Source organism: Lotus japonicus, chromosome 1, assembly GCF_012489685.1.
Source record: "Lotus japonicus ecotype B-129 chromosome 1, LjGifu_v1.2".
Classification (NCBI taxonomy): domain Eukaryota; kingdom Viridiplantae; phylum Streptophyta; class Magnoliopsida; order Fabales; family Fabaceae; genus Lotus; species Lotus japonicus.
The window spans coordinates 20,202,476-20,226,851 of record NC_080041.1 but is presented as its reverse complement, the minus strand read 5'-3'; the positions used below and the strand labels follow the sequence as shown (position 1 = coordinate 20,226,851).

At 35.2% G+C, this 24,376-nt stretch overlaps 2 protein-coding genes and 1 pseudogene across 2 annotated transcripts; all 3 read left to right on the top strand.

Moving 5' to 3' along the window:
- Positions 1-7,003: 7,003 nt before the first annotated feature.
- On the top strand, positions 7,004-12,661 carry LOC130729576 (protein SAWADEE HOMEODOMAIN HOMOLOG 1-like). The gene is made up of 6 exons (XM_057581373.1): positions 7,004-7,091; positions 10,467-10,536; positions 10,823-10,874; positions 11,903-12,046; positions 12,258-12,377; positions 12,482-12,661. The coding sequence occupies exons 1-6, from the start codon at positions 7,004-7,006 to the stop codon at positions 12,659-12,661; spliced, it is 654 nt and encodes a 217-aa protein (XP_057437356.1).
- A 2,693-nt stretch (positions 12,662-15,354) lies between these two features.
- Positions 15,355-21,202, top strand: LOC130729571 (uncharacterized). Its single transcript, XM_057581364.1, has 6 exons — positions 15,355-15,631; positions 19,008-19,077; positions 19,362-19,413; positions 20,445-20,588; positions 20,800-20,919; positions 21,023-21,202. Exons 1-6 carry the CDS (start codon positions 15,355-15,357, stop codon positions 21,200-21,202), a joined length of 843 nt encoding a protein of 280 aa, XP_057437347.1.
- Positions 21,203-23,886: 2,684 nt separating this feature from the next.
- Positions 23,887-24,376, top strand: part of LOC130729561 (uncharacterized) — a 2,853-nt pseudogene continuing 2,363 nt past the window's right edge.

Genomic DNA, 24,376 nt, shown 5'->3' with positions numbered 1-24,376 from the left:
CAGTATTATAAAATCTAAAACCTTTAGATCTATCAGAATAACCAAGTAATAGACACTTAGAAGATTAGCATCAAATTTATGCAATCTATCCTTAGTATTGAGAACATAACAAACACAGCCAAAAGGATGAAAATAAGAAATGTTGGGTTTTATGTTCTTCCACAATTCATAAGGAGTCTTATTCAGAATTGGTCTCACAGAGATTCTGTTCTGAATGTAACATGCTGTATTTACTGCCTCTGCCCAAAAGTGCTTAGCCATGCCAGTTTCTTGGAGCATGGTTCTAGCCATCTCCTGAAGAGTTCTGTTCTTCCTCTCAACAACACCATTTTGTTGAGGAGTTCTGGGACAAGAGAAATCATGTGCAATTCCATAGGAATCAAACAGACTCTCAAACTTGTCATTCTCAAACTCTCCACCATGGTCACTCCTGACACGCACAATTCTACAAGCCTTCTCGTTTTGCACTTGAGCAATGAAGGTAGAGAACACAGCATGAGACTCATCCTTGCGGGTTAGAAACTTTACCCATGTCCAGCGGCTATAGTCATCAACGATAACCATCCCATATCTCTTGCCACCTATAGACTCAGTTTTCACTGGTCCAAACAGGTCGATATGCAGAAGTTCTAACGGCCTTGAGGTTGAGACAACATTCTTTGCCTTGAAAGGGACTTTTGTGAATTTGCCTTTCTGACATGCTTCACAAAGAGCGTCTGAAGCGAACTTCAGATTGGGTAAGCCCCTGACAAGGTTTAGCTTGCTCAGCTGAGAAATCTTTCTCATACTGGCATGCCCTAACCGTCTATGCCATACCCACTGCTCTTCATTAACAGACAGAAGGCACTTCACATTCTGAGCCTCCAACTCAGATAATCTGATCTTATAAATGTTGTTCTTCCTCTTGCTGTTAAACAGAACAGAGCCATCGATCTGACTTACAGCCCGGCAGGACTTTTGATTGAATATAACATCATAACCCTTGTCAGCTAATTGACTTATAGACAATAAGTTATGTGTTAATCCGTCTACCAATAAAACATTATCGATGCATGGACTACTATCTACACAAATAGTACCAGTACCAATAATTTTACCCTTTTCATTTCCTCCGAAGCCAACTTCGCCTCCAGGCTTAAGTTTCAGCTCTCGGAACATACGCTTTTCTCCCGTCATGTGACGCGAGCATCCACTGTCCAGATACCATGATTGGTGTTTCAGTGGAGCTATCAAGGATATCTGCAACATAGATGATCTTGTCCTTAGGTACCCACTTTCTGGGTCCTCTTTTGTTAGTTACCCCAGAGGTTCTGATCACCTTGAGTGTCTCAACATAATATTTTAAAGGAATATTTGCATGATATTTAGTCATAGAGAAAGATCCCTTTTTAAGAGGATTTTAGCAACTTTAGCAGGTACAGGATCAGGCAATATGGTACCAGAGGGAACAAAGCATTCATACAAGGATTTAGCTTTAGACACAGAAGGCTCATTTCTAATTGGTTTAGAATAGCCAATGCCATGCATTCCATTTCTGCTTACGCCATAGATCATTGAAGCCATTAAGCTTCTATCTACGCTTTTAGCCAGAATCTTTGAAAAGATTTTTCATACTTAGATTCATGCTTACTATCAGAGGCATCGCAGGCAATAACTTCTTCTAACTTAGCAATTTGATTCTTAAGCACAGAGTTAGAATTAACTAAAGCATGATTTTCATTTTTCAAATCAGAAATAATTTTCTCATGTTCAGAAGGAGTCTTGGAAACAGTAGATAAGTTCTTTTTCAACTTTTTATGCTTAGACAATAAGAGTTATACTTATCCATGATATCAGACAAAGCATGTTTCAGTTCAGAGGTAGAGAAAGAAGCAAATACCTCATTTTCATCGTCTGAGTTAGGATCTCCTTCTGATTCTGAGTCAGAGTCAACAGCTTCCTTTGACTCTGCTTCCTTGTCTTTGACAATTGCCATGAGTCCTTGGACTTCACCATCAGAGTCAACATCCTCTGACTCTGATTCATCAAATGTCACCATCAGACTCTTCTTGGTCTTGAAGTGCTTCTTTGGCTTTTTGTCCTTCTTCAATTTTGGACAGTCACTTTTGTAGTGCCCTGATTCTTTGCACTCAAAGCAAGTGACTTCCTTGATTGATGACTTCTTCTGACCTGAGGATTCAGACTTTCCTCTTGCCTTTCCAGAGCCTTTGAACTTGCTCTGCCTGTGCTTCCAGATGCGGTTGAGTCTCTTGGAGATCAGAGTCAGCTCATCTTCATCAGAATCTTCTGATGCCTCTTCAGATTCTTCTTCTTCAGCTTGAAGAGCCTTTGACTTCTCAACCTTAGCCTTTTCAGATTTGGATTTCAAGGCTATGGACTTTTTCCTCAGATCTTGCATCTCTGAGCGCTTCAGCTCATGGCATTTCAAAATGCTGATGAGTTCTTCTAAACTCATATTCTCAACGTCTCTCGTGAGCTCTATTGAAGTCACCAAAGGCATCCAACTTTCAGGAAGACACCTGATGACCCTTATGACATGATCTTTTGTTGTGTAGCTCTTGTTGAGAGGACGTATGCCAGCTACAAGCAGTTGAAATCTGGAGAACATTTCTTCAATGGACTCATTTGGCTCCATGATGAAGGATTCATACTTTTGGATCAAAGACAATGCCTTTGATTCTTTGACTTTCTTGTTTCCTTCATGAGACATCTTCAGAGAATCAAAAATGCCTTTAGCAAACTCACGATCTGTAATCTTCTGGTACTCCTCATAGGAAATAGCACTTAGAAGAATTGCTCTTGCTTTATGATGTTGTGAGTACAGCTTCTTTTGATCTGCAGTCATCTCTGACCTTGGGATCTTCTTGCCATCTGCATCAACTGGACGCTCGTAGCCATCCACAATAATATCCCAGAGATCTGCATCGAAACCCAGAAAGAAACTTTCCAGTCTATCTTTCCAATATTCGAACCTTTGACCATCGAACATAGGAGGCTTTGCGTTGTAACCATCTCTTTGAGTTTCACTGGTGGTGGCAGCCATTGTTTTTCACACCGGCCCGGATCACTGAACACTGTTAGGTGTGGTAATCAGAACTTGCGCTCTGATACCAATTGAAGGTATGAAAAACGGTAGAAAGGGGGGGTTTGAATAACGTTTTCAGTACAAAACTACCACCTTAAAGATTTTAACAAATCTTTTCGAGAACTAAGTGCAAAAGATAAGAGATAGAAAAGCACACAAGGATTTTATCCTGGTTCACTTGATAAATCACTCAAGCTACTCCAGTCCACCCGTTAAGGTGATTTCTTTCTTCTTAGAATGAAGGCAATCCACTAATCAGGTAAGAGTTACAACTGCACTTGAAACCTACAAGTGACTAACAATTACACTGACTTAGCTCACACTAAGATTCACTCTCTTAGTCTTCTCTAGGATCCGATCAACCTTGATCTCCTAAAGGAACTAAACAAACTGTTTATCAAAGAAATGTTTACAAGAGATTTGCTTCTAAAAAGCTGATAGTAAACACAATGAATTTCAGATGAAAGAAAGCTTAGAATATTTTGAATATCTTGCGCGTGTGTTGCTTCTTGTATTCTTGTAGCCGCTTCTTTCAATCTTCAGCCTCTATATATACTCCAAGGATTAGGGTTGAGCGTTGCATGGGAAATGCTACCGTTGGAGGGCAGTTCTGGAAAATCCAGCTTCTGCTGTGGCTGAGAACGTTAGGTAGGTCGTCAGGAAGGTACACTTGCTTTTGTACTTGGATAGCGACTTGACCTTTTAACCTAGGAGACTTCTGATCAGAGGAATACTTCATATTGGAACTTGTGAAGCCGGTTGATCAGAGTCAGAGGGAAAGCACAGATCCTCTGACCATTGTATCTTCTGATTCTGAACTCAGAGGGAAGAACATGGCCTTCAGAGTTTCTTGCTTCTGGACTTCAGAGTTTCCACTATTCAGCTTCTGGATCTTCAGAGTCTTCTACACCATCAGAACATCTGAACCTTCAGTGTTTCTTGGTTATCAGAACTTCTGGATCTTCAGAGCTTCTAGCGACTGAGTCCACATCAGAGTTTGTATATCTTCAGAACTTCTGAAGCTTTTCCACTGTTCATACTGAACATGGTGATTGCGAAAGCGTTGCTTGGGTTACCCTTTATACACAGTGCTTCTGATTTGTGTGAGATTGAGTCAAGGTCAGAGCCTGTAAATAGCACACTCAGAAAAACACGTTAGAGTACCACAATTGTTCATATCAAAAGGTTAACTTGTAATCATCAAAACATACAGTTGTACTACTAGATCAAAACTTGATCTTACAGTTAATTGTGAATGGTGGGTCATGGTGGAAAGCCAAAGTTCCTCCATACATGAGACAAATAATGGTGGAACATGGTGGGATATTAGCTATGGTGGAAGGCTAAAATACCGCCATGGCGGATATTAGATAAAACTGATTTCACCCAACCAAAGTTTAACGTGAACAATACTACTCACCTCATCTACCTTTCATTCAACCTAATTATTATGAACTAAAAATGAAAAATGATGTAAAGACACACTTTTCTAATAGGATTTCAGTTACAAATTTACCACTGTGTTTTATCTGTATTTGTTACCAAAAATTCTCGAGGAATCTGATTTTCAATATAAATCTTACTTTTAAAAGTATTTTCAACAAAATGTTTATGCCCAACTTCCCATCATGTCACCCCACCTCTCATCCTGTGCCCCTTCTCCTCTCTCTCGTTACACTCATAAACAATCACCTCCATCTTACCTTCATCGCCCCCGCTCCTCTTATCACTTATTCTCCCCTCCGTTACTGCCGCACACTCCTTAACTATCACCCTCTCCTACAACCACCCCTACCCTCAACCACAAGATCTTTCTCCTCCACTACAAGTTCACTCACTCTCTCTCACCTCTAAATATGAGTTTTAACATCAATTTGGTTTCTCTAATCTATTATATTTTGATAGTTTGTTGCTCTTAACAATAAGCTTGCAATTCTACGGTTTGATCAATCTGTATTCATGATTCAACTATTATATGAGATAGACATGCATTTGTGATATATAAATTCATCAATATTCGCTTGATGGCTGAGTATCTTATTTTATTTTGTTACTAGACAAATTGCATAATCATGAAATATTATCTTTGATTAATTGCATAACTTAGATTAATTATATTGCAAAATCATGGAAGATGTTAAAAAAGAAACTACAACTTGGGGAATAACAAGAAACAACAAGAATCAAATTAGTCAAGTAGAAGGCATCGTATCTGCTTTTTAAAAATGAATTGGGAAGACTGAAAAAGTGATTCATATGCTTAAAGTTAAAGATATAAAAAAAAAGTGTTGGATCGTGTGATGGAATATTTTATCATGATATATATATATATAACCACGTAAGTCATAATTCTAAATTCAAACTAAAAAGAGAATACAATAGTAAATTCTAAATTCTAACATAGTCCAAATCTAAATGTGATGGTATTTTTGTCGTTTCCTTCTTCAGCAATCTCATAAATTGACACATTACTATTCAAATTCAAATACCTGTCCAACACGTCTCTCATCAAAATATGTTGATAAGATTTATTTTTATAATAGATTGATTTAAGTTCATTAATTATAACAGTAGGCACTAAATTGAATACTTCATTAATTATAAAGTGTTGCAATGTCAATTTGTATTAAGGTATATATTCTCTAATTCAAATTACTTTTGTGTTTGCTAGTTTGTGCTTCGTATTTTAAATTCGCTTGTGTTTTCGATTTCACTTCTTGGGTTAAAATACAATGGAAATCACTTGTTGTCGAAGTAAGTGGATGTGGACGACGATGTGATGCGTCTTCTTTCTCTCTGTCTTCTCCACCATGGGATCATCTCACCAGCGGGATCACCAGGCATCAACCGCAGATCCAGACTACAATTTTTTTTCCCGCGTTGTGGCAGATTTAGATGCGGGCAAGTGCACCCTTCAAGATGACTTTGTTTGCGGATCTACATTTTGAAGAGGTCACGTCCACGGATTGGAGCCTTCTCCAAGACATTAACTCCACTATGGTTATGGACACAATGCTCAACGATGAAACTAGGTATGAGCATTACTGTTGAACTTATCAATGAATTACTAACAAGGATGACCAGGCATCAACCGCAGATCCAGACTACAAAAATTTTTTGTCGCGTTGTGGCAGATTTCGATGCGGGCAGGTGCACCCTTCAAGATGAATCTGTTTGCGGATCTGCATTTTGAAGAGGTCACGCCCACGGATTGGAGCTCGCTCTAAGACATTAACTCCACTAAGGTTATGGACACAATGCTCAACGATGAAACTCTAGGTATGAGCATTATCGTTGAACTTATGAATGAATTACTAACAAGGATGATAGTTGACAATTGTAGTTAATGGGTGATGGTCACAGTGTTAAAGCGGGTTTTTAAAACTTTCTAATTTGAAGTTCTCTCACGAGATGCAATTTTTTTGAAATTTTTAATCTTCATCACCCTTGGGTCGAACACGATTGTTAATACTTACAAAAATGGCAATTGAAGGTTGGGGATAATAATTTGCAAGGGTATTTATTTCACTTTAATCTTCTCCAAAACTCTTATTATGTTGTCATCAAGTCATCGACCTGTGACCTGTCCTCACCTGCAAATTCAAAAATAAAATAAAAATAAAAAATTCAGTGATAACTTAACAGTGAGGTTCTTCTATTGAGCCTGTTCCGTTACTTATTCTTCTTCCCCAAATGGCAACTCATCATGGAAACTAGTGGAAGACAACGATGCTACCTCTGTTTTTTCTAACACTATTCTCCACTAGCGTATCATCGTCCCATAACAACCGACCGTCATCAGCCATACGATTCAGATTGTCACAAGGTGTCGCGGCGGAGAGGCTGGTTCAGAAGCGGGCAAACGCACCGTTTAAACTCACACTGTTTGCGGACTTGCATTTTGGGGAGAACGCGTCGATGAATTGGGGCCCACTTCAAGATGTCAAGTTCATCCAGGTCATGAACTCGGTGCTCGACAGTGAAACTCCTTGTGAGAATGGTTTCCGTAAACTCAACTAGGATCGATTAGAGCATGCTTGGATTGGTGCTCGTACTGATAGAGGTAGTACTAGTGCATATGCTCAGAGAATATTTTTATATTATAGTTGTCGTTATGTCATAGAATTGCAGAAAAATGCGGGTTGATGAGGCGGTCAAGATACAATTGCAACGACTAAAAACCCCTTTAAATTGCGGTTGCAGACCGAAATTTAAAATCTGCATAAATAGCAAAGTAATCAGGACTTATAAAGAATCTTCTTAACAAGATAAAGGAAACTTCATCAAAATCCATAACTTCACCAACAAGGTGTAACATAAATGATAGGTAGTTAAACTTTTTATATATCTAGTTCAGTGTTCGAACCTGTGCAACGCACGAGTATTATATCTAGTATATATTTAAAGAAAACTTGACCTTTTGCATTAAATACATTGAGCAAAGAACATTTTCTTTTGTATTAAGTATATTTGATAATAAAATAAAAAACTACATCCACTTTACTATTCATTATTTTAATACTAATTTTTAAACTTTGAAATTTTTCACATTTAAAATAAAATTTTAATTGTTAACTACAAATTGAGAGAATTTTTAAACAATAATAATAGTTTAAATTGACTGCCTTTACACAAATCACAATATTAGATAGTTAATAATAATTTTTATATTTATAACAAATTATAAAACTTTCCAATTTCTTATGGATTAAAATTAAATTATTAATTTTAATTTTAATTATTAAACATCATTTGATATATTTAATAAAAACAACAAATAAAACTTATTGCTATTTTCACGTATAAAAAATATATATTAACTAGAAAGTTAAATATATAATTTTAAAATTCAGTTGAACTTTTTTTTAATAAAAATAATAATAAATTCAATTATTGATGACTATTATATGTTAGTAATTCGTAAGTATTAATGTCTATTTTAGATTCTTCTAAAAAATAATTTACAGAGTCTTAATTAAAAATAATTATAATATTAATTATCAATAATAAATTGAGAAAAAATGGTGAAATGTTTAAAAAGTAAGAAATATATTTATTTGTTAAAAAATTAATAAATTTTAATTAATTGATAGTATTATTAATTATTTACAGAAAGACAACTCTAATATGAACAATTTAATACACAAAAACTCTAATGTTATTTATTCACATGTCTCAACACAATTATTTTCTGCTTCAAGAGAAGGTGTGCCGCGACATGTTTGGAGGCAGTCGTTTTCAAGTTTGATTGCTTCTCTAATGTAGGATGCAGTAGCTTAGTTTGTTTTGTTGTTTTTTTCTTCCGTTTAGTAACAAAAAAATTACACTATATTAATTTTTATACAATATTATGAAATAATATAAATAAACTCGTGCGTTACATCTAGTTCATTGTATTTTCAATCCCGTTCCTCCTCTACAACTTTTTGGTGACACTAACAAGTCTTTGCGTAGTCATCTCTCCTTGATTTTTATGGAGCCTTTGAATGAAATGATGGTTGAATTAAGCTTATGTGATCCTCCATTTCCGAAGCTCTTTACTGATCAGGTGATTTTTGTTCACTAGGGATGAGAATATGTTTTCTTGAATCATTTCGTTTCACATTCGTTATACATACATATATGTAATTGAATGTCCTTGTGTGCTCTACATTGCATCGCATTCCACATGCAATGGAAAAGTCTTTCTTTGCCCACTTCATCTATTTCATATGCTCCATCACCATTCACAGATACGAGAATTTGAGGAAATTTACAATGAAATGGGAGGAAATGCGCTTTATGAGAATCTCTGCCAGGAAATTGCTTCAAATTTTAGGTGAATTTAATCTTCCCGTGATCATATCTTTAAACATAACTTTGTGTATTCTTTCCTGATACTCAAGAATTTTTAAAAACACTTTATGAAGAATAAGGGCCAAAAGCCCAAAACGAGAAACGAAAACTGCTTCAACAAAAATAAGGAAAATAAAAAAAGTGGTTGCAGGGGCATAAAAGTATTTTTAGGTAAAACCCTAGTTCTATTTAAGCCTCCTCAAGCCTCAAATATAACACCAAGCAATGGAGAGCCGGCCCTAACCCTAGCAGAGACCTCAACTCTCTCTTCTACTCCAAACTCTTTTTCTCTTAAAACCCTCACTAGCCGCCACTTCTACCAGAGCCGCTAGCCACCATCTCATATTCCATCACCACCATATCTTCCTCCTACGAGACCCAGTCCTGCACCATTTCCCCTTTTCCGATCTTAAAACACCACCACATCAACCCTATTCAACACCGATCTGACTCAAGCGCCACTATTGTTCCTTTTCTCTACCCAAACGCACCACCATTGTTCCCTCTTTGTACGAATCAGACTACATCTGCTCCATATTCCCTTTTCCAATCTTCCCATCACCGCCACATCCTCTATACAGATCCAGATCGTGTCGTCGTCACCATTCACTCACCTTCCCCTGAAACCCGTAGTTGAATAATTAACTTGCTTTGATTTTGATTTTTCCTCGTTGAACAGTGCTCTGAATAAAACTTTCATATCGAAGGAACAGGTTATTACATTTCCATTATTATCATTTATACACCTTTTAGAATTTATGGAGCAACTATGATAATGGTGCATTGGTTTTACTGGGTTTCAGGTGCAGCAGTGGTTCCAAAATCAGCTTAACGAGCCACAGGATTAAGTTGCTTCTGCATACACCATGAATCAAGTTGTTGATCTTTCAAATAAATCCGTTTTAAGAAATGAAAGCTCTACGGTTCTAGAAGGTTGTCCTTTTCCCTTGTTTGGGTAACGCATTGGAAATTCTGTTACATCGATTAAATTCTTTGATTTATAAAATCTCTTGTTTCCTTAAATTGCAAAATCCCCTGTTTAGATAGAGCAATTCAATTTCCTTCATTTTATAACATTTCTTGTTTAAAGTAATTTCTATTTTTCATTTAGAAAATCTTACATGCTCAAGTAGTATCATTCATGTAGTATGCATGTGCTTTTTTTGAATAATTACTTTCACCATTTTTCTTCCTGCCAAATTACGTTTCTTGATTCCTTTTAGTGGAAACTCAATGAGTGCTTGATGCAGTAGTTTGTACTTAATAGTGTTATGCTTTATAAGTTGTGCAATTGTAAGTTCATAAGCTCATAGCATTCATATTCCATGTCATGGTTGTTGGGACATGATGAAAGAGACATCTTAAGAAAATAATGATGATATACCGTAAATAATGATGATTATAACATTTATATAAAGTTTAAACTAATTTCAATAGGTTTTAAGATGTAATGATAAGCAATACAGAACTAATAACAATCATGTTCTGATATTAACCTGTCTTTAAAATTTCCACATTATCATTAACATTTTCATCATAATGTCAGGTAAACGAAGTGCAGATGTTTCAGAGTGCGTGTTCGCGTCTGAAGCAAGATCTAAGAAAGACTTAGCATGGTGCGAAATAGGCTTCTTATTAAGCATTATGACTATTTTTACTTTTGAGTTTAGCAATGATATGCAATGTGGCTTTTTGTTAACTCTTGGGTTATATTATATTAAAGGTGTGGCCTAATTTATGTTTGTGAATTCTAATATGAACAACATTGAAGGTGATATCTTCCCCCTCCCCCTTTAAGGGAAAAAACCCAAGCAGCATCTCCCCTTCATTACAAAGAAAACTTTCATTGTTACTTTTCTTTAGGCTGTGCACCCAACCTCTCATATTTATTTCCATGTACAGGCATGATGTTGCAATGTGTCGCAACTTCAGATATTCGAGGGCTGGCGAACTTGTAAGATTCTATCGTATCATTATTATTTTTATTTTCAGTCTGTAAGAAATTGAGACATTTTCTTTATAATATATAATCATCAATCAACAAAAGATTGGTTGTTCACGTCGCACTTGCTATGCTTGCATGATTTTAATTATTTATCTTCAAGAGCTGCTCACTTATTAACTGTGTGAATGATATTGAAATTGACACAGACTTAGTAGACAAGATGTTATAATTTCTTCTCTTGGTTTGTGCTTAAAACACAGTGAAAACTGTATGAAACTTTTTTTTTCTTCATTTAAACTTGCATGTTTTATGTGCCATAGTGTATATAACCTATTAGGTCTGCTTAAGGTGGTCAAGAATAGAAAAACCTCTGATGGTTTTTATGCAATGGAAAACTAAGCAGTAAAAGGTGAAAGATAGTGGAATCTAGCAAGTTAAGGAAAGAACCACAAAAAATAATTTTCCTGAGCAAAGTACAATCAAATGTTGTGGAAACGAAAAATAAATATTGATAACAATGTAATTTTAATCAATGTAACATGTTTTAGCATAAATTAATTTACCCAAACTTACTTATCTTTTATACACTATTGACCACTTTACAACGAGTTATTATCTGAGCCAAACACTTAAACAAGTTCTATTTTTAAGTTAAAGAAAAAAAATGATAAAACACTTTGCTAATGTGTGAAAGTCTGCTCAGAAGAAAATTAAAAACGTTCAAAGGTGATGGTTTTTCTGGCACCTTGGCTTAATGCCTTAGGTGGAACTACCTTGGCATCATTGAAGAAATGTAAACAATACATCTGTGAATGGTCTCTAGATGTAATTTCATGGTATTGATCAGGATATGTTTATTCATTGAAAAAAGAATAGAAAAGTAAAATATGCATTATGCAACATATATTTCCATACCTTTGAATATTGTAAGTTATCCTACCGTCTTATGATAGATGTACTGGTTCAGTGGATTCATTTTTTGGATATTGTGGACAACTGATTAAAATTTAACTGATATTGTCACATACAAATTATAGGAAGTTCTTGTACGATATGTTGGTTTTGGCAAGGTGGAGGATGAGTGGGTGAATGTGAAAAACGAGATGCGAGAGAGATCTATCCCATTGGAACCTTCAGAGTGTCCCAAGGTGAAGGATGGAGATCTTGTACTATGTTTCCTGGTAAGGGACCCTCTCCCCTTTTATTCCACTACAATTTATTTACCTAATTTGTGTCTCCAGTGGCCACATGATAGATTTGTTTGCAAAGTCACATGAATTGTTTCTAACATATAAACCATAATGGCTTTTGATTTTCTTTTGTGGCCTTTAAGCTCCTCTAGAATTTCCCTAACTATTAGTACTCTTTTGGGCCTTTATTGGTGTTTCTCAGGAAAGGGGTGATTATGGCCTCTACTTTGATGCTCGTGTAGTAAGAATCCAGAGGAGGCTACACGATGCGACAGATTGCAAGTGCATCTTCACTGTTCGGTTTCTCCATGACAACTCTGAGGTGAACTTTGATATATATTTTTGCTGTCACAAAAATCATGTCATGTTATCATCTTTTGTACTTTGTTAGGAAAATCCTTAGATATTGTCTCTACCTGATTTCAGGAAGAAATTCATTGGAAAGGGGTATGCTATAGGCCTACACAAGACAATTCTACACAAGAGAAGTCTGTTGTCTTTCATAAATCCCCAAAACCTACACAAGAGAAATCTAATGTCGCCCATAACTCCCCAGGACCAACCATAGAACCGAGCCTAAGTGACATCGAGAACTTGTGGCCATGAAAAGATCTCATTCTTCTTTCGTGTTTCATTTTCATCTTTATGGATTTGTGGTATTTCTTGTTTGTGGACCGTGTAAGATAGTAAGGTAGCATTTGTCGCATACAATAGAATGAGTTTTTTTTTATGTATTTGGTACTTATTTAGAAATGAAACATAACGGACCAAAGATTAAAATATGGTATATTTTTATGACTGACATGAATTTCACCCAGTATTGTTAATTGTGAATGGTGGGTCATTGTGGAAAGCCAAAGTTCATCCATACATGAGACAAATAATGGTGGAACATGGTGGGATATTAGCTATGGTGGAAGGCTAAAATACCGCCATGGCGGATATTAGATAAAACTGATTTCACCCAACCAAAGTTTAACGTGAACAATACTACTCACCTCATCTACCTTTCATTCAACCTACTTATTATGAACTAAAAATGAAAAATGATATAAAGACACACTTTTCTAATAGGATTTCAGTTACAAATTTACCACTGTGTTTTATCTGTATTTGTTACCAAAAATTATCGAGGAATCTGATTTTCAATATAAATCTTACTTTTAAAAGTATTTTCAACAAAATGTTTATGCCCAACTTTCCATCATGTCACCCCACCTCTCATCTTGTGCCCCTTCTCCTCCCTCTCGTTATACTCATAAACAATCACCTCCATCGCCCCCTCTCCTCTTATCACTTATTCTCCCCTCCGTTACTGCCGCACACTCCTTAACTATCACCCTCTCCTACAACCACCCCTACCCTCAACCACAAGATCTTTCTCCTCCACTACAAGTTCACTCACTCTCTCTCACCTCTAAATATGAGTTTTAACATCAATTTGGTTTCTCTAATCTATTATATTTTGATAGTTTGTTGCTCTTAACAATAAGCTTGCAATTCTACGGTTTGATCAATCTGTATTCATGATTCAACTATTATATGAGATAGACATGCATTTGTGATATATAAATTCATCAATATTCGCTTGATGGCTGAGTATCTTATTTTATTTTGTTACTAGACAAATTGCATAATCATGAAATATTATCTTAGATTAATTGCATAACTTAGATTAATTATATTGCAAAATCATGGAAGATGTTAAAAAAGAAACTACAACTTGGGGAATAACAAGAAACAACAAGAATCAAATTAGTCAAGCAGAAGGCATCGTATCTGCTTTTTAAAAATGAATTGGGAAGACTGAAAAAGTGATTCATATGCTTAAAGTTAAAGATGTAAAAAAAAAAAGTGTTGGATCGTGTGATGGAATATTATATCATGATATATATATATATAACCACGTAAGTCATAATTCTAAATTCAAACTAAAAAGAGAATACAATAGTAAATTCTAAATTCTAACATAGTCCAAATCTAAATGTGATGGTATTTTTGTCGTTTCCTTCTTCAGCAATCTCATAAATTGACACATTACTATTCAAATTCAAATACCTGTCCAACACGTCTCTCATCAAAATATGTTGATAAGATTTATTTTTATAATAGATTGATTTAAGTTCATTAATTATAACAGTAGGCACTAAATTGAAAACTTCATTAATTATAAAGTGTTGCAATGTCAATTTGTATTAAGGTATATATTCTCTAATTCAAATTACTTTTGTGTTTGCTAGTTTGTGCTTCGTATTTTAAATTCGCTTGTGTTTTCGATTTCACTTCTTGGGTTCAAATACAATGGAAATCACTTGTTGTCGAAGTAAGTGGATGTGGACGACGATGTGATGCGTCTTCTTTCTCTCTGTCTTCTCCACCATGGGATCATCTCACCAGCGGGATGACCAGGCATCAACCGCAGATCCAGACTACAATTTTTTTTTCCCGCGTTGTGGCAGATTTAGATGCGGGCAAGTGCACCCTTCAAGATGTCTTTGTTTGCGGATCTACATTTTGAAGAGGTCACGTCCACGGATTGGAGCCTTCTCCAAGACATTAACTCCACTAAGGTTATGGACACAGTGCTCAACGATGAAACTAGGTATGAGCATTACCGTTGAACTTATGAATGAATTACTAACAAGGATGACCAGGCATCAACCGCAGATCCAGACTTCAAAAAAATTTTGTCGCGTTGTGGCAGATTTCGAAGCGGGCAGGTGCACCCTTCAAGATGACTCTGTTTGCGGATCTGCATTTTGAAGAGGTCACGCCCACGGATTGGAGCCCGCTCCAAGACATTAACTCCACTAAGGTTATGGACACAATGCTCAACGATGAAACTCTAGGTATGAGCATTATCGTTGAACTTATGAATGAATTACTAACAAGGATGATAGTTGACAATTGTAGTTAATGGGTGATGGTCACAGTGTTAAAGCGGGTTTTTAAAACTTTCTAATTTGAAGTTCTCTCACGAGATGCAATTTTTTTGAAATTTTTAATCTTCATCACCCTTGGGTCGAACACGATTGTTAATACTTACAAAAATGGCAATTGAAGGTTGGGGATAATAATTTGCAAGGGTATTTATTTCACTTTAATCTTCTCCAAAACTCTTATTATGTTGTCATCAAGTCATCGACCTGTGACCTGTCCTCACCTGCAAATTCAAAAATAAAATAAAAATAAAAAATTCAGTGATAACTTAACAGTGAGGTTGTTCTATTGAGCCTGTTCCGTTACTTATTCTTCTTCCCCAAATGGCAACTCATCATGGAAACTAGTGGAAGACAACGATGCTACCTCTGCTTTTTCTAACACTATTCTCCACTAGCGTATCATCGTCCCATAACAACCGACCGTCATCAGCCATACGATTCAGATTGTCACGAGGTGTCGCGGCGGAGAGGCTGGTTCTGAAGCAGGCAGACGCACCGTTTAAACTCACACTGTTTGCGGACTTGCATTTTGGGGAGAACGCGTGGATGAATTGGGGCCCACTTCAAGATGTCAAGTTCATCCAGGTCATGAACTCGGTGCTCGACAGTGAAACTCCTTGTGAGAATGGTTTCCGTAAACTCAACTAGGATCGATTAGAGCATGCTTGGATTGGTGCTCGTACTGATAGAGGTAGTACTAGTGCGTATGCTCAGAGATTATTTTGATATTATAGTTGTCGTTATGTCATAGAATTGTAGAAAAATGCGGGTTGATGAGGCGGTCAAGATACAATTGCAACGACTAAAAACCCCTTTAAGTTGCGGTTGCAGACCGAAATTTAAAATCTGTATAAATAGCAAAGTAATCAGGACTTATAAAGAATCTTCTTAAAGAGATAAAGGAAACTTCATCAAAATCCATAACTTCACCAACAAGGTGTAACATAAATGATAGGTAGTTAAACTTTTTAAATATCTAGTTCAGTGTTCGAACCAGTGCAACGCACGAGTATTATATCTAGTATATATTTAAAGAAAACTTGACCTTTTGCATTAAATACATTGAGCAAAGAACATTTTCTTTTGTATTAAGTATATTTGATAATAAAATAAAAAACTACATCCACTTTACTATTCATTATTTTAATACTAATTTTTAAACTTTGAAATTTTTCACATTTAAAATAAAATTTTAATTGTTAACTACAAATTGAGAGAATTTTTAAACAATAATAATAGTTTAAATTGACTGCCTTTACACAAATCACAATATTAGATAGTTAATAATAATTTTTATATTTATAACAAATTATAAAACTTTCCAATTTCTTATGGATTAAAATTAAATTATTAATTTTAATTTTAATTATTAAACATCATTTGATATATTTAATAAAAACAACAAATAAAACTTATTGCTATTTTCACGTATAAAAAATATATATTAACTAGAAAGTTAAATATATAATTTTAAAATTCAGTTGAACTTTTTTTTAATAAAAATAATAATAAGTTCAATTATTGATGACTATTATATGTTATTAATTCGTAAGTATTAATGTCTATTTTAGATTCTTCTAAAAAATAATTTACAGAGTCTTAATTAAAAATAATTATAATATTAATTATCAATAATAAATTGAGAAAAAATGGTGAAATGTTTAAAAAGTAAGAAATATATTTATTTGTTAAAAAATTAATAAATTTAAATTAATTGATAGTATTATTAATTATTTACAGAAAGACAACTCTAATATGAACAATTTAATACACAAAAACTCTAATGTTATTTATTCACATGTCTCAACACAATTATTTTCTGCTTCAAGAGAAGGTGTGCCGCGACATGTTTGGAGGCAGTCGTTTTCAAGTTTGATTGCTTCTCTAATGTAGGATGCAGTAGCTTAGTTTGTTTTGTTGTTTTTTTCTTCCGTTTAGTAACAAAAAAATTACACTATATTAATTTTTATACAATATTATGAAATAATATAAATAAACTCGTGCGTTACATCTAGTTCATTGTATTTTCAATCCCGTTCCTCCTCTACAACTTTTTGGTGACACTAACAAGTCTTTGCGTAGTCATCTCTCCTTGATTTTTATGGAGCCTTTGAATGAAATGATGGTTGAATTAAGCTTATGTGATCCTCCATTTCCGAAGCTCTTTACTGATCAGGTGATTTTTGTTCACTAGGGATGAGAATATGTTTTCTTGAATCATTTCGTTTCACATTCGTTATACATACATATATGTAATTGAATGTCCTTGTGTGCTCTACATTGCATCGCATTCCACATGCAATGGAAAAGTCTTTCTTTGCCCACTTCATCTATTTCATATGCTCCATCACCATTCACAGATACGAGAATTTGAGGAAATTTACAATGAAATGGGAGGAAATGCGCTTTATGAGAATCTCTGCCAGGAAATTGCTTCAAATTTTAGGTGAATTTAATCTTCCCGTGATCATATCTTTAAACATAACTTTGTGTATTCTTTCCTGATACTCAAGAATTTTTAAAAACACTTTATGAAGAATAAGGGCCAAAAGCCCAAAACGAGAAACGAAAACTGCTTCAACAAAAATAAGGAAAATAAAAAAAGTGGTTGCAGGGGCATAAAAGTATTTTTAGGTAAAACCCTAGTTCTATTTAAGCCTCCTCAAGCCTCAAATATAACACCAAGCAATGGAGAGCCGGCCCTAACCCTAGCAGAGACCTCAACTCTCTCTTCTACTCCAAACTCTTTTTCTCTTAAAACCCTCACTAGCCGCCACTTCTACCAGAGCCGCTAGCCACCATCTCATATTCCATCACCACCATATCTTCCTCCTACGAGACCCAGTCCTGCACCATTTCCCCTTTTCCGATCTTAAAACACCACCACATCAACCCTATTCAACACCGATCTGACTCAAGCGCCACTATTGTTCCTTTTCTCTACCCAAACGCACCACCATTGTTCCCTCTTTGTACGAATCAGACTACATCTGCTCCATATTCCCTTTTCCAATCTTCCCATCACCGCCACATCCTCTATACAGATCCAGATCGTGTCGTCGTCACCATTCACTCACCTTCCCCTGAAACCCGTAGTTGAATAATTAACTTGCTTTGATTTTGATTTTTCCTCGTTGAACAGTGCTCTGAATAAAACTTTCATATCGAAGGAACAGGTTATTACATTTCCATTATTATCATTTATACACCTTTTAGAATTTATGGAGCAACTATGATAATGGTGCATTGGTTTTACTGGGTTTCAGGTGCAGCAGTGGTTCCAAAATCAGCTTAACGAGCCACAGGATTAAGTTGCTTCTGCATACACCATGAATCAAGTTGTTGATCTTTCAAATAAATCCGTTTTAAGAAATGAAAGCTCTACGGTTCTAGAAGGTTGTCCTTTTCCCTTGTTTGGGTAACGCATTGGAAATTCTGTTACATCGATTAAATTCTTTGATTTATAAAATCTCTTGTTTCCTTAAATTGCAAAATCCCCTGTTTAGATAGAGCAATTCAATTTCCTTCATTTTATAACATTTCTTGTTTAAAGTAATTTCTATTTTTCATTTAGAAAATCTTACATGCTCAAGTAGTATCATTCATGTAGTATGCATGTGCTTTTTTTGAATAATTACTTTCACCATTTTTCTTCCTGCCAAATTACGTTTCTTGATTCCTTTTAGTGGAAACTCAATGAGTGCTTGATGCAGTAGTTTGTACTTAATAGTGTTATGCTTTATAAGTTGTGCAATTGTAAGTTCATAAGCTCATAGCATTCATATTCCATGTCATGGTTGTTGGGACATGATGAAAGAGACATCTTAAGAAAATAATGATGATATACCGTAAATAATGATGATTATAACAGTTATATAAAGTTTAAACTAATTTCAATAGGTTTTTAAGATGTAATGATAAGCAATACAGAACTAATAACAATCATGTTCTGATATTAACCTGTCTTTAAAATTTCCACATTATCATTAACATTTTCATCATAATGTCAGGTAAACGAAGTGCAGATGTTTCAGAGTGCGTGCTCGCGTCTGAAGCAAGATCTAAGAAAGACTTAGCATGGTGCGAAATAGGCTTCTTATTAAGCATTATGACTATTTTTACTTTTGAGTTAGCAATGATATGCAATGTGGCTTTTGTTAACTCTTGGGTTATATTATATTAAAGGTGTGGCCTAATTTATGTTTGTGAATTCTAATATGAACAACATTGAAGGTGATATCTTCCCCCTCTCCCTTTAAGGGAAAAAACCCAAGCAGCATCTCCCCTTCATTACAAAGAAAACTTTCATTGTTACTTTTCTTTAGGCTGTGCACCCAACCTCTCATATTTATTTCCATGTACAGGCATGATGTTGCAATGTGTCGCAACTTCAGATATTCGAGGGCTGGCGAACTTGTAAGATTCTATCGTATCATTATTATTTTTATTTTCGGTCTGTAAGAAATTGAGACATTTTCTTTATAATATATAATCATCAATCAACAAAAGATTGGTTGTTCACGTCGCACTTGCTATGCTTGCATGATTTTAATTATTTATCTTCAAGAGCTGCTCACTTATTAACTGTGTGAATGATATTGAAATTGACACAGACTTAGTAGACAAGATGTTATAATTTCTTCTCTTGGTTTGTGCTTAAAACACAGTGAAAACTGTATGAAACTTTTTTTTTCTTCATTTAAACTTGCATGTTTTATGTGCCATAGTGTATATAACCTATTAGGTCTGCTTAAGGTGGTCAAGAATAGAAAAACCTCTGATGGTTTTTATGCAATGGAAAACTAAGCAGTAAAAGGTGAAAGATAGTGGAATCTAGCAAGTTAAGGAAAGAACCACAAAAAATAATTTTCCTGAGCAAAGTACAATCTAATGTTGTGGAAACGAAAAAATAAATATTGATAACAATGTAATTTTAATCAATGTAACATGTTTTAGCATAAATTAATTTACCCAAACTTACTTATCTTTTATACACTATTGACCACTTTACAACGAGTTATTATCTGAGCCAAACACTTAAACAAGTTCTATTTTTAAGTTAAAGAAAAAAAATGATAAAACACTTTGCTAATGTGTGAAAGTCTGCTCAGAAGAAAATTAAAAAACGTTCAAAGGTGATGGTTTTTCTGGCACCTTGGCTTAATGCCTTAGGTGGAAACTACCTTGGCATCACTGAAGAAATGTAAACAATACATCTGTGAATGGTCTCTAGATGTAATTTCATGGTATTGATCAGGATATGTTTATTCATTGAAAAAAGAATAGAAAAGTAAAATATGCATTATGCAACATATATTGCCATACCTTTGAATATTGTAAGTTATCCTACCGTCTTATGATAGATGTACTGGTTCAGTGGATTTATTTTTTGGATATTGTGGACAACTGATTAAAATTTAACTGATATTGTCACATACAAATTCTAGGAAGTTCTTGTACGATATGTTGGTTTTGGCAAGGTGGAGGATGAGTGGGTGAATGTGAAAAACGAGATGCGAGAGAGATCTATCCCATTGGAACCTTCTGAGTGTCCCAAGGTGAAGGATGGAGATCTTGTACTATGTTTCCTGGTAAGGGACCCTCTCCCCTTTTATTCCACTACAATTTTATTTACCTAATTTGTGTCTCCAGTGGCCACATGATAGATATGTTTGCAAAGTCACATGAACTGTTTCTAACATATAAACCATAATGGCTTTTGATTTTCTTTGTGGCCTTTAAGCTCCTCTAGAATTTCCCTAACTATTAGTACTCTTTTGGGCCTTTATTGGTGTTTCTCAGGAAAGGGGTGATTATGGCCTCTACTTTGATGCTCGTGTAGTAAGAATCCAGAGGAGGCTACACGATGCGACAGATTGCAAGTGCATCTTCACTGTTCGGTTTCTCCATGACAACTCTGAGGTGAACTTTGATATATATTTTTGCTGTCACAAAAATCATGTCATGTTATCATCTTTTGTACTTTGTTAGGAAATCCTTAGATATTGTCTCTACCTGATTTCAGGAAGAAATTCATTGGAAAGGGGTATGCTATAGGCCTACACAAGACAATTCTACACAAGAGAAGTCTGTTGTCTTTCATAAATCCCCAAAACCTACACAAGAGAAATCTAATGTCGCCCATAACTCCCCAGGACCAACCATAGAACCGAGCCTAAGTGACATCGAGAACTTGTGGCCATGAAAAGATCTCATTCTTCTTTTGTTTCATTTTCATCTTTATGGATTTGTGGTATTTCTTGTTTGTGGACCGTGTAAGATAGTAAGGTAGCATTTGTCGCATACAATAGAATGAGTTTTTTTTTATGTATTTGGTACTTATTTAGAAGTGAAACATAACGGACCAAAGATTAAAATATGGTATATTTTTATGACTGACATGAATTTCACCCAGTATTGTTAATTGTGAATGGTGGGTCATGGTGGAAAGTCAAAGTTCCTCCATACATGAGTCAAATAATGGTGGAACATGGTGGGATATTAGCTATGGTGGAAGGCTAAAATACTGCCATGGCGGATATTAGATAAAACTGATTTCACACAACCAAAGTTTAACGTGAACAATACTACTCACCTCATCTACCTTTCATTCAACCTACTTATTATGAACTAAAAATGAAAAATGATATAAAGACACACTTTTCTAATAGGATTTCAGTTACAAATTTACCACTGTGTTTTATCTGTATTTGTTACCAAAAATTCTCGAGGAATCTGATTTTCAATATAAATCTTACTTTTAAAAGTATTTTCAACAAAATGTTTATGCCCAACTTTCCATCATGTCACCCCACCTCTCATCTTGTGCCCCTTCTCCTCCCTCTCGTTATACTCATAAACAATCACCTCCATCGCCCCCTCTCCTCTTATCACTTATTCTCCCCTCTGTTACTGCCGCACACTCCCTAACTATCACCCTCTCCTACAACCACCCCTACCCTCAACCACAAGATCTTTCTCCTCCACTACAAGTTCACTCACTCTCTCTCACCTCTAAATATGAGTTTTAACATCAATTTGGTTTCTCTAATCTATTATATTTTGATAGTTTGTTGCTCTTAACAATAAGCTTGCAATTCTACGGTTTGATCAATCTGTATTCATGATTCAACTATTATATGAGATAGACATGCATTTGTGATATATAAATTCATCAATATTCGCTTGATGGCTGAGTATCTTATTTTATTTTGTTACTAGACAAATTGCATAATCATGAAATATTATCTTAGATTAATTGCATAACTTAGATTAATTATATTGCAAAATCATGGAAGATGTTAAAAAAAAAACTACAACTTGGGGAATAACAAGAAACAACAAGAATCAAATTAGTCAAGCAGAAGGCATCGTATCTGCTTTTTAAAAATGAATTGGGAAGACTGAAAAAGTGATTCATATGCTTAAAGTTAAAGATGTAAAAAAAAGTGTTGGATCGTGTGATGGAATATTATATCATGATATATATATATATATAACCACGTAAGTCATAATTCTAAATTCAAACTAAAAAGAGAATACAATAGTAAATTCTAAATTCTAACATAGTCAAATCTAAATGTGATGGTATTTTTGTCGTTTCCTCTTCAGCAATCTCATAATTTGACATTACTATTCAAATTCAAATACCTGTCCAACACGTCTCTCATCAAATATGTTGATAAGATTTATTTTTATAAAAGATTGATTTAAGTTCATTAATTATAACAGTAGGCACTAAATTGAATACTTCATTAATTATAAAGTGTTGCAATGTCAATTTGTATTAAGGTATATATTCTCTAATTCAAATTACTTTTTTGTTTGCTATTTTGTGCTTCGTATTTTAAATTCGCTTGTGTTTTCGATTTCACTTCTTGGGTTCAAATACAATGGAAATCACTTGTTGTCGAAGTAAGTGGATGTGGACGACGATGTGATGCGTCTTCTTTCTCTCTGTCTTCTCCACCATGGGATCATCTCACCAGCGGGATGACCAGGCATCAACCGCAGATCCAGAATACAAATTTTTTTCCCGCGTTTTGGCAGATTTAGATGCGGGCAAGTGCACCCTTCAAGATGACTTTGTTTGCGGATCTACATTTTGAAGAGGTCACGTCCACGGATTGGAGCCCGCTCCAAGACATTAACTCCACTAAGGTTATGGACACAGTGCTCAACGATGAAACTAGGTATGAGAATTACCGTTGAACTTATAAATGAATTACTAACAAGGATGACCAGGCATCAACCGCAGATCCAGACTACAAAAAAAATTTGTCGCGTTGTGGCAGAATTCGATGCGGGCAGGTGCACCCTTCAAGATGACTCTGTTTGCGGATCTGCATTTTGAAGAGGTCACGCCCACGGATTGGAGCCCGCTCCAAGACATTAACTCCACTAAGGTTATGGACACAATCCTCAACGATGAAACTCTAGGTATGAGCATTATCGTTGAACTTATGAATGAATTACTAACAAGGATGATAGTTGACAATTGTAGTTAATGGGTGATGGTCACAGTGTTAAAGCGGGTTTTTAAAACTTTCTAATTTGAAGTTCTCTCACGAGATGCAATTTTTTTGAAATTTTTAATCTTCATCACCCTTGGGTCGAACACGATTGTCAATACTTACAAAAATGGCAATTGAAGGTTGGGGATAATAATTTGCAAGGGTATTTATTTCACTTTAATCTTCTCCAAAACTCTTATTATGTTGTCATCAAGTCATCGACCTGTGACCTGTCCTCACCTGCAAATTCAAAAATAAAATAAAAATACAAAATTCATTGATAACTTAACAGTGAGGTTCTTCTATTGAGCCTGTTTCGTTACTTATTCTTCTTCCCCAAATGGCAACTTATCATGGAAACTAGTGGAAGACAACGATGCTACCTCTGCTTTTTCTAACACTATTCTTCACTAGCGTATCATCGTCCCATAACAACAGACCGTCATCAGCCATACGATTCAGATTGTCACGAGGTGTCGCGGCGGAGAGGCTGGTTCTGAAGCGGGCAGACGCACCGTTTAAACTCGCACTGTTTGCGGACTTGCATTTTGGGGAGAACGCGTGGATGAATTGGGGCCCACTTCAAGATGTCAAGTTCATCCAGGTCATGAACTCGGTGCTCGACAGTGAAACTCCTTGTGAGAATGGTTTCCGTAAACTCAACTGGGATCGATTAGAGCATGCTTGGATTGGTGCTTGTACTGATAAAGGTAGTACTAGTGCATATGCTCAGAGATTATTTTTATATTGTAGTTGTCGTTGTGTCATAGAATTGCAGAAAACTACATCCACTTTACTATTCACTAGATATAATACCCGTGCGTTGCACGGGTTTATTTATACTCTTTTTTTAATATAGTATAAAA

Bases quoted from the DNA above. Each gene is read 5' to 3' on its own strand.
- LOC130729571 (XM_057581364.1), top strand. From the start codon at position 15,355: ATGCTACCTCTGCTTTTTCTAACACTATTCTCCACTAGCGTATCATCG. The intron at 19,414-20,444 runs GTAAGATTCTAT...TACAAATTCTAG, and splicing joins ATTCGAGGGCTGGCGAACTT to GAAGTTCTTGTACGATATGT. The intron at 20,589-20,799 runs GTAAGGGACCCT...GGTGTTTCTCAG, and splicing joins ATCTTGTACTATGTTTCCTG to GAAAGGGGTGATTATGGCCT.
- LOC130729576 (XM_057581373.1), top strand. From the start codon at position 7,004: ATGAATTGGGGCCCACTTCAAGATGTCAAGTTCATCCAGGTCATGAAC. The intron at 7,092-10,466 runs GTAAACTCAACT...TCATAATGTCAG, and splicing joins TCCTTGTGAGAATGGTTTCC to GTAAACGAAGTGCAGATGTT. The intron at 10,875-11,902 runs GTAAGATTCTAT...TACAAATTATAG, and splicing joins ATTCGAGGGCTGGCGAACTT to GAAGTTCTTGTACGATATGT.